The sequence below is a fragment of the Leptonychotes weddellii genome, chromosome 5, assembly GCF_054177405.1.
Source record: "Leptonychotes weddellii isolate Sample4059 chromosome 5, ASM5417740v2, whole genome shotgun sequence".
NCBI classification, from domain to species: domain Eukaryota; kingdom Metazoa; phylum Chordata; class Mammalia; order Carnivora; family Phocidae; genus Leptonychotes; species Leptonychotes weddellii.
In genome coordinates, this window is record NC_138373.1 from 107,299,600 (window position 1) to 107,310,348 (window position 10,749).

The 10,749-nt window shown below is 50.8% G+C and overlaps 1 protein-coding gene across 2 annotated transcripts; it reads right to left on the reverse strand.

Moving 5' to 3' along the window:
• Nucleotides 1-721: 721 nt before the first annotated feature.
• Nucleotides 722-8,414, reverse strand: TAC3 (tachykinin precursor 3). Of its 2 annotated transcripts, none has more exons than XM_031036392.1 (7): nucleotides 8,192-8,414; nucleotides 7,482-7,600; nucleotides 4,450-4,555; nucleotides 4,229-4,258; nucleotides 3,680-3,733; nucleotides 3,215-3,289; nucleotides 722-1,010 (listed from the first exon to the last, which is right to left on the reverse strand). In XM_031036392.1, exons 2-6 carry the CDS (start codon nucleotides 7,593-7,595, stop codon nucleotides 3,216-3,218), a joined length of 378 nt encoding a protein of 125 aa, XP_030892252.1. In that variant the 5' UTR covers nucleotides 7,596-7,600; nucleotides 8,192-8,414; the 3' UTR covers nucleotides 722-1,010; nucleotide 3,215. The 2 variants fall into 2 exon arrangements, with proteins under 2 accessions (XP_030892252.1, XP_006741098.1); XM_006741035.2 differs by having other exon boundaries at nucleotides 4,450-4,558.
• Between the last annotated feature and the right edge of the window lie 2,335 nt (nucleotides 8,415-10,749).

Consider the following 10,749-nt stretch of genomic DNA (forward strand, 5'->3'; position numbering starts at 1 on the left):
CGTCTTACATATTCTGTGGACTGCTAGACCTAGTATGAGTTACATTGTAGAGGAATCTGAAACAAATGCTTTCCCTTTAAAATAACTAAGATGACCAGTTAACACTGAAGATATCTGCTCCCTTCTTGGTCTCTGCAGTAACTTCCCCATCCATGCCCCATCCTAGCAAGACCAGGTCTTGTTGGCTTGTCCAGAGCCCTGCTACACCGTAAACAGTGTATATGGGTCACCATCTTGTTCCATGTCCTGTTAGAGGACCCCTACTTGACATTTGCAGAGAAATGGTGCAGTTCTATAGATTCATCCTCGTCTGTGGCTGGGTCCTTGCACAGCCCTGCCTCCCACCCCCCGCCCTTCTCTAAGTAGAGTCAGATTCAGGGATTGATGTCTCCTAGGCTCATCCACGAAATATAGACAAGCCATTCAGAATAGGTTTTTCTTTTATCTGAAGCTAGTCTGTGGAAGTCTTTGAGTATTAGAAACCATCTTCCAAATTCATTCATTTATTTTTAAATTACTAAATAAATCTTCCAATACTAATTATATGACTAAGGCACTGTTGGGAAAATCAATATGTGTACAAAATAAAGATGCTTCCATTGATAATATGATACATGTATGTGTGCATATCATGTATGTGTGTATGATGTAGCTGGAAGAGTCAAGGAAGAGAACACCCCCCCTCCGCCCGCCGGCAACCAAACCAATACAACACTCTAGGTCATGTGTGAAAATCCTTTATTGTTGAGGAGTAGAAAGAGACGTCTTATTTTTAACGGAGGACACTCCAGAAACCCCAGGGGAATCTATAGTCAATGCCCAAGGGGACTGAGGATGCTCACTCTGCAGTTTCTACATCACGGTGGAGTAGAGGGATGGGGAAGGAGTCAAAGTGCAAGAGTGTTACAAGGATGGGGGAAAGAAAGGGGAATAGGAGCACATGCAGCTGGGGGTTGAGAGGGGGTGACAGGTGTCTTCACGATGCAGCCCAGGGATCCAGAAGTAGAGTGCTGAGGACCAAAAAAAAAAAAATGAAATCACATCTTCTGTCTCGTAAAACTCCCACCAACCACCGGCTGCGGAAGCAGGGCTGTGTGTGTGTGTGTGTGTGTGTGTGTGTGTGTGTCGGGGGTGGGTATGTAAGGGAGGAAGAAAGAGAATAGAAGTCTTAGCCCTCAGCTTTCTGTGTAGCCTTTGAACTAGAGGACTGAACCCTTGTAGCTGCAGGAGAGTGCCCCTTCCTGGTTGCATGTTTACCATGCTACTTAGAGACACTCATAGGCAAGGTCTGTAGTCCATGTAGGAGGATGTAGTGGCAGGGTTCCTATCATCCTCGCATCCCCATGAGTCAGGCACACACATAGCCCCATTCAATGAGCCCTGATGCTGATGCTCCCCCAGGCTCACCCATGCCCTCCTCCTCTTTCCGGAAACCTCCCAGAGGAAGCGCAGGCCCAGGGATCACTTCCTTTGTTAGCAGATTCACATGAATGAAATAAGATGACCCAATGATCTGTGTTGATCCATCTCATCTAATCTCCTTTAAATGCCAGCACCCAGGGACTTTATGTGCTGTTCTCCCTGGCACCTAACAGGTTGAGAATGCTCCATCAGTGGTGAGATTACGAAGGCTGCAATTATGTGACTGGCCCCTCTGAAAGAGCCTGGCTTCACCAGCGAGCATTAAAAGTAGATTTCCACAATGCACTTGTTTCCACCATTTGTATAAAATACTATGGCAAAATTGCACTGTAATTATCTTTATGGCCGATGCATAACGCTGGGGGAGAGTATGTCATCCAGATAGAGCTGCCCGTATAATTATCTGGTGGTCGGCAGGACTGAAATAACCATCTAATGAGAGCAAAATGATACGGTAAGTACCCTGTAATCAGCGAGTTACGGTTATTACGGCTCTTTGTGCCCTCTCACCCAACACTGAATGGGGGCCAGACCTAGTCTCCAGGCCCAGGGAGCCATGCACAGGCGGCTTCATCGAGAGCCATGGAGAACTCTTGCTCCTTTGGTCTCCCCTGAGACCAATGACTGTGGGTAACAGGGACACAGGGAGAGGGGCAGGAGTCTCTCCCTGATAACATAGGCTTCCCAACCCCTCTCTTATTCTCCCCCCACACCGTCTTTCTTCAGAAGCTAATGCAAAGAAAGCCATCCATTGGGCTGCTATTGCCGTGTGGGGGAAGATGCGGTTGAGATGGAAGTTTCCATGTTTTGACTAGACGCTTCCCTGGGGACTCTCATACCCACATACCAAGTGATAGATCTGTCAGCCCACTCAAGCCCAGGGTCCAGCCCAGACAGCTCTAAAGCAGACAGACCAGAGCCAGCCAGGGGGAACACTGGGACATGACCCACACCTCCCAGACCACAATAATCATAACACAGCCAACACACAGCTCTATACTATGTGCCAGGCACTGTTCCAAACACTACCTATGCTCCATCCTCAAAACCACAACCCTGCAAAATAATATTATCACCCCCATTTTTCAGATGAGGAAACTGAGGCACGTAAGGGTTATGTAACTTGGCCAAGGGGACACAGCCAGTGAGCTGCAGATCCAGGATTCAAACTCGGGCTATGCTCTTAGCCATTACGCTACACAGAGCAACTAAGATAATGGTTTCTACTTACTCCCCATTAAATTTCAGTCCCTTGCGTTTCTTCCTAAATCACCCTTGTGAAGAATTACACACTAGACCCAGTCACCTGAGATTCTGAATGATCTGAGTGGTTTTTGCCTACCTAGGAGGCAGAACACTTCACCTGAGTTGGACGTGGTGCCTGCAACTATCAGATGATGGTGCCTCCATCTTGTATACAGATAATGAGAGAATGGAACCCGAATGACAGAAGTTGACCATCAGAGAAGCCATAGGGGAAACCCCTCATTCCCCATGTCCCACCACCCACGCCTGCTCAAGAGTCAGCCAGGGTCCATGATACTGGGGAAAGAGATGGAAAGTGGGGCACGTGTGCGTGCATGTGCGCGCATGTGTGCACATGTTCTTGCAGACAAGTGTGCACCTCTGAGTGATGGTGTGTTTGACCAACAGTGTGCTGGGCACTGACAGTGCATTTTAGGGCAAATTTATGAGTATTAATGCCTGTAGCATCAGAGGAAATGCCTCTCTGGCAACCCCCCCCCACACACACACAGAGTCCCCTCTCCTCTTGCTAACCAACAATCCTTACCTCATTCCACACTGGGGGGATACTTGAGGGTGCCAAAGCTGGGGACATTCTCTTGGTTTACATCAATAGAAGTGTCTGGGGTAAAGTAAACAGTGTAGTTAGGAGGGATTTTTCTGAATGTGACCTTCACCCTGACCCAACAGCAAAGCGCTAGCCATTAAGGGCAGCGTTGGAAGACAGAGTTGGGAAGAAGAGGCACACTGTGTTTGGGAGATGGGGAGGAAGGACAGCCCCCCCAACTCCTTCCCAGCTACAGCAGGACTATCTTATAAAGGTTTCCCCATTGTGTTCCCAGGGAGAGCTGGACTGTGGATCCAACCTGACTGGGTAGAAGGGCCGAGGAACCCTCACTATACCTAAGAGAAGTCCTGCCTTTCCCTCTGGTGACAAATAGGAGGCCCTTGACTTCTGCCATATCTTTGCTAGTAGCCTAAACCCTCCCACTGTACCTCCACACACTCCTACCTGGCTGGATGTTCCTCTTGCCCATAAGCCCCACAAAGAAGTCATGCATGTCACCTGTAGAAAAAAGACCAACATTGCCAACAGTGATCATGGGGGTAGGTGGGGGGATGGGGATGCATTCCCCCAGACATGTGTCAAGACTTCTGAATTTGGGTTTCTGGTCTTTGGTTCTTTATCATGCCACAGCTTGACTCCCCAGTTAGCAGGCTGTCCCCTAAGCCCACACTCTCTGCCCACCTCTCCCTCCTCCACATTTCAAGAATTCTCTGCCCCCACAGGTGCCTGGCTTAGAATCTTCACAGCCACCAAGAGATTCTCTTGGTTCCCAATGACCAGCTGATGGAGGGAGAGTCCATCGCGCTCCTCACACCTGTTTCCTCCTGGTTCCCAGTGACCCCTCACGCCCAGGAGAGTCTGGTTGAGGAGTTACAGCTGGCATATTGTTTGGGCCAGCTGAGATGAGGCCAGCCAGAATAGTCACTGAGACCCATGCCCATGGAGCTGTAGCATGCGGTCAGCAGAGACAGGGAGGGAGAAGACGCTACTCACGTTTCTGGGGAAGTGGCGATTCCTTAGGATCTGTGAAAACAAGAAGAGTGTGTCAGTGGGGAATGGAATCTGGAAAGTGACAGTCAGAGGGGGTTCAGAGCACAACCCTCAATTATTCACCAAGCCATCTCCAGTCTCCATCCCACCCGAAGGCTCCTCCCAAGCCTATTTAATCATCAGAATCCTGGCCCCCACCCCCTCTCCCCAGGGCTGCTTCCTACCCATGCTAGCCTTGCTCAACATTTTGAGCAATCCATCCAGAGAGACGGAGCGGCCATCATAGAGTTTCCGGAGCAAGGACGAGGGCAACTGGTAGAGGTCCGAGTCCTTCTAAGGGACAGAAACAAAGAGGGCTGAGGCAGGAGGTTCAAACCTAATCCACTCGCCCCTCCCCACAAAGGACAGCCTCTTCTTGAGCCCATCATAGCTGAACCTGACATCCTGTATCTTTTGGAATTTCTTCTGGTTTATACTGGAAGAGAAATGGGCTCTCAAAGTGTGGTCCACAGATCAGGAGCATCACTGCTGGAGACTTGTTAGAAATACAGTATCTCACTCTCAGTCCTACCCCAGACCTACTGAGACAACCTGCATTGTAACCAGGCCCCCAGGTGATTGGTATGCATGGCAAGATTTGAGAAGTCCTGGAAAAGGGAGCACCTTGGGCATCCCTGGAGGCAGACCAACTGTCCTGGTTGGCCTGGGACTGAGTGCTTTCCTGGGATGTGGGGTTTTCAGTGCTTAAGCTGGTGGTCCTGGGAACACTGGGACAGTTGGTCACTATATCTCCCAAGCTCAAAGGGGACTGTCTCTCGGGGCTCTCTCCTAACTACTGCCACCTCTCAGTGAGAAGGGCCATTGGTTCTATTCTCCTTGGCACATCAGGAAGCAGCTTGCCCCAGGATATGGTTGCCCCACTAGGTGAGTGAGCCATGAATTCCAAGAAAGGCCCATCACTCAGAGCAGGTGTCCTCTGTGTGATGGAGTCACAGACAGGCCTCGGTCCTCGGAATGGCTGTAGGTAGGCAGCCAGTGCTCAGTGGTAATCCTGAAATCCCCCTACCCTGCGCCATGTTTGTGGTGGATGTCTCTCTCCCTATGGTTCCCACCACCTTTCTTTTCTTCTCCATAGGTTTCTGCCTCTGGTTGTCTCTCCCTCTCCCCTTTCTGTACTGAATTTGGAATTTCTGGAAGACTCTGTGTTCAGAATGACTCCTCTTCTCCCCCACAAATGAACCCCATTCTGGACCCGCTGCCAGGCAGGGGCCCTTCATTGCCTTGGTGATTTTTTTTTAGCAACTTGGGCACAGCGGAGGGTTGGTGGGCACACACCACACAGCCAGTTAATTGCAGGAGCAGAGAGACAATGACAATGATCATGTTTGGAGAGTCTCACCTTGAGTCTCAGCGGCGCCTCTCTCTCTCGACAAGCCCAGATGTCCTTGGGCTGCTGAGCACACACAGAGCACATTCACATGGGATGCACCCCTGCACATACCAACCCGGTTGCCTAGGCACACATATATCCTACCCTCGCCTCACCCTAATTTCCCTCTTCCTCACAGACCATCGGGGAGAAGGGGTGGGATGGCAATCTCTCCCTTTCATTGACCAAGAGGTAAAGGTCTTGAAGCAAGCTTATCTTAGAAAAATTTTTCCAGATATTCTGACTATCTCCAATTGGAACTTTTGGCTCCAAACATAGTGTCCAGCCCATATGCGGCACTCCTTGTGTATTTTTTTGTATTTTTTAAAGGATTTTATTTTTAAGTGATCTCTATACCCAATGTGGGGCTCGAACTCACAACCCCGAGATCAACGAGTCTTATGCACTACCGTCTGAGTCAGCTGGGCACCCCGATTTTTTCTATTTTTTTTAAGATTTTATTTATTTATTTGACAGTGAGAGACACACAGAGAGAGGGAACACAAGCAGGGGGAGTGGGAGAGGGAGAAGCAGGCTTCTCGCTGAGCAGGGAGCCTGATGCGGGGGCTCGATCCCAGGACACTGGGATCATGACCTGAGCCGAAGGCAGACGCTTAACCGACTGAGCCACCCAGGCACCCCTTTTTGTATTTTTTTTTAAAGATTTTATTTATTTATTTGTCAGAGAGAGAGAGAGAGCACACGCAGAGGGAGAAGCAGGCTCCCCGCTGCGCAAGGAGCCCATGTGGGACTCGATTCAGATCATGACCTGAGCTGAAGGCAGATGCTTAATCAACTCAGCCCCCCAGGCATACCTATTTTTCCTATTTTTGAAGAGATTCTGGTCTTTTGGATCTGGTGCAACGGCCACCACCTGCAAGACTGGTAGCCTATCGTGCCTTGGGACACATATGGATGAAGATTGATTTCTCTCTTTGCCCTGCACACGGCTTCCTAGGCAGCCACTTTTCCCAAATTGTTCAGATATTCTACCCACCTCCTGTAATGAGATGCTAAACCGATCTGAGCTGGAGAGGGAGTTAGACTTCACACACTGAATTTGTAATAAGTTCCATCTATAATCATCTTAAAAGCATGTGTACCAATGTAATTGCTGTCATTTCAAAACCCTGAAAAGACTTCCTCCCTGCTCTCCCCCTGTACCCCATCACTGACAACTCCTGTTCCTTTTCTTAGAGAAAGTTTGGAAATCTGAGCTCAGTCTGTGTTGTGGGGATTTTGCCCCCTATCCTGAGTAAGCAGAGGCTAAAGTGGGAGCAAGAGAAAGGAAAGAAAGGATTGGGGTCTTAGGAGAGCCTGATGTTACTGGGGGTGGATGAGCAGGGGATAATGGAATTTATTTGAATTTTGAAAACAAAATAATATACATAACTGATAGGTAAAATAGCATACAAATGACCATTTGGGAGAGAATTTCCGACTGCATATCATCCCATCCAGGGAGTGGAGAGGATCTGCCCCCCTAGAAACTGAGCAGGACCACCCTAGCTTACCCCTCCAGGATCCAACCCCCCAAGTCACCGGTCAATCAACCAACTGCACAACATACTAGTAGGGCACTTTTTAGGTACAGGGTTATCAAAGACACACGGAGGGACTGAGACACTTACAGACATGCCTAGAGACAGTGAGAACATGAGACCACCAGAGAGGCAGAAAAACCCACGCTCTGACGGATCCCCCAGCTAACTCCCAGTGTGCCTGTCCCACCTTCCTCTCAACTGCTGTGGAACAGGCAGAGTGTCAGCTCTCGTGATGTCGCCCAGTGCCCCACCAGGGTGGGCTCAGCTAGACGGGGTGCCTTACCTTGTTGTGGCCCCCACCAGGCACCACCTGCTCCTGTGAGTCCTCCCAGACAGCCCCAAAACTGTAAGCCAGGCTGATGGCCAGAATGGCTGCAGATAGCAGGGCCTTCCGCATGGTGCCTAGGAGGGCAGAGCGACAGACAGAAACCAGGGGAGAAGGATACAACACACGTGCAGATGCAGGAGACATTCTGTGACCCACATCCTGTCTTGACCCTGCTTCCCCAGCCCCCAACTCTCCCATCTAAGCGCTGGTCCGGGGAGAGTATCTCTGGGCAGGACGGCCAGTCCTTGGGCTCAGCGTCCCTGCTCCCCCATCACACATCTCCCCACACTGAGCCCCTGGCAATGAGCCATGTTGCAATAGCGCCAGAATAGTCCCCACAAGAGGATGACAGATTCGTAGGACATGCACAGGTCTGCCTTCTTAGTCAGCTTAAGGAGGGATCCTGGATTCTAGTTTCCAGCACTAGATAACCCAAGACTTAGGCAAAACTTTCTAGTATTGGAAGAATCAGTCTGAACCCATGGGCTCCAAACATTACTGGCTCTCAACCCCTAAGAACACTTTCTGCTTCCCTTCCCCATACCCTGCTCCGAGATCAAAAGCTGCCACCTCTATTCCCTCCGGTCCCTTATTCCCTCCTAACTCTGGCCTCGGTCCTTTGGTGCCAGCTCCAGTCCATCCAACATTCTCCCACTCGTGCCTACCTGTGGAGCAGCCTTGAGCCTAGGGCAGATGGTCTAACAGGATCAGGGAGCTGGCTGGGAGCACTGCCCACTCCCCCACCACACACACACACACACACACACACACACGCACACACACACACACACACACGCTGGTGGTGCTGCTGCCTCCGTGGAGAGAGAGACAGGGAGTGGAGGGGATCTGAGGATGTGGCAGGAACTCCTGGGCAGCTCCCAGATAAAGGCTCTGGGAGGGTCTGGGGGGCTGGGGGAGGGGCTGCGAATCACCAATCCCAGGGTGGCTGGAGGGGAGGGGGGGAGGCTGGTGAAGAAAAAGGAGGATATAGGCTGCAGGCGTGCGTGCGCGCGTGCGCACACACACACACACACACACACACACACCACAAACCTGCAGTATGTTATCCAGCAGCCCACTTCTCAACAGCCCCTGAGCTGGGCACACTAAGGAATGATGTTATGTATGTTTTGTACCAAAATGTCCATGCTGGATCTAGCTCAGTAGGTGTGGTCTCTGAGTCTCCTTCTCATTGTTCACACACCAGCTCCTTGCCCTTTAAACCTTCAGACTCAACTGCCAGGCCAGAAGCATTTCAGGCAGGTGCTTCTCTGGCCCTCCCACACCCCCGGAGACAACTAGACTCAGGCCCCTGAGCAGTGGGAGGTGAGTCTGGCATCCCTTGCCGTCCTCATTTCTCCCTCTGTCCTCCTTCTAGCTGCAGCTGACCCATCACCTTGGTCCTCAGACCCAGTGAAGGTCAGCACTTCTCCCCTGCTATTAATGCAGAAACTTCCAGGGTCTGCCTCCCTCCACCCCTTCGCCAGTGCTATTGCCTCTCCCCCCGCCCCCCGCCACTCCCTCTCGACCCCTGAATCAGCCTGATCTAGTTGCATTCTTCCAGAGTTCTAACTTCTATCCCTCCTGCTAGAATCTCGGGAAGGAGCAACAGAACACGGTGGCCAAGCTGTCACCCCCCCAATCCTCTCCCTGGCCCGGTCCAGCCCAGCATTGATCTCTTAATTGCTTCTTTTTTCTCACAGTTACATGTTTTCCCCTCTCTAATCGGCTTCCCTGCAGCCAGGCATCTTCTCCCAAGCCTCTCCTTCATTCCCCACTCTATTGAAGGAGCTCATGCTGCTCACGTCATATCCAAGGTGGAGCCCCAGGGGAGGGGCAGAGTCAGAGTTGGGATGGAAGGAGGACGGGAGACAGAAGATGCTGCTCAAGGGAATGGGGCGGGGGGGTGTGGGGTGGCCGGTGGAGTGAAAGCAGCTTCAGAGCCATTTGTCACTCTTAGCATTTCCTATTTTTCAGGGGAGGAAACTGAGGCTCAAAAAGTTCAGTCCTGGGGCACCTGACTGGCTCAGTCGGGAGAACATGTGACTCTTGATCTCGGGGCTGTGAGTTTGAGCTCCACATTGGGCGTAGAGATTACTTAAAAATAAAAAAATCTTAAAAAAAAAAAAAAGTTCAATCCTGTGCTCCATGACATACAGCTACTGAAGAAGAGCCACAAATTCAGGGTTGGTTGTTTTTTTTTCACTCCAAACCCCCCCTTCGTTTTACTGCACTGGTACGAACTTTGACGGGTGAGGGAGCAGTTAACTCTCCCAGAGCGAGTGGTGGCCCCCTCTCTGAGACACCCGGAGGTTTGGGACCTTGCACTCTTCTCCATCTGGGGTTGTGAGGAGAACCACAGCCGTTGTGTATTTACTACAAAGACTCCCGCTCACCAACGCCTTCCCCAGTCACCCTACTTAAAATGACCACACTTTCACACTCCATATCCCCCTTCTGTTTCTTCTCTTCATCATTTATTACATCCCATACACTAAATGTTTCACTTATAGCCTGTCTACCCCACCCCCCCACCAGAATGTCCGCATTACAGTGGCAAGGACTTTTGTCTGTTTTGTTTACTATTGGATCCCTAGCTCTATAGTGTTTGGCATATAACAGGTACTCAATAAAAATTTATTTATACAACAAAAAAGGAAGCCTGAGGCTTCCTTCTTGCATTGCAGCCCACAGTGTGGCTCCTCCATAGAGCCTCTCAAGTGCTGCTAGGGTCCTGAAATGCTTGTCTCCCACTCCACACTGCCAACACCCCACCCACCCTGGGACTTGCGCTGTACTGAGAGAAGTCACTCTGCCTGCACATGGCCCCACGTTCACCCTTGAGTGAGGGCAGCAGCTGGGTCTCAAGGCCCCTTTATTACATGAGAGGCTAGTGGGGCCTCATTTAAAGCCTCCCATTATCCAGGTAATTACAGCGCTGTATGGGCCAACTATGGGCCAGGACCCAGGGTTAGGAGCCTTTGGTGGGATGAGGGGTAGAAGCTGGAGCCTATTTACATGTAAATGGCATGGCAGGTTCATGCCTTTGAGAAGCTCAGGCGCTGATCCTAATTGGATGCAGCCATCTCTTACCTCTTCACTTCCCCCTACCAGTCTGGAGAAGGAAATCCAGGCTAGGCAGGCTGGAGGGAACCAGGGTGGTGGCTTGGTGGGGGGCGGGGGGGGGAGCAGGAAAAGGAGTGTTAGACCGAGGGCTCAGGAC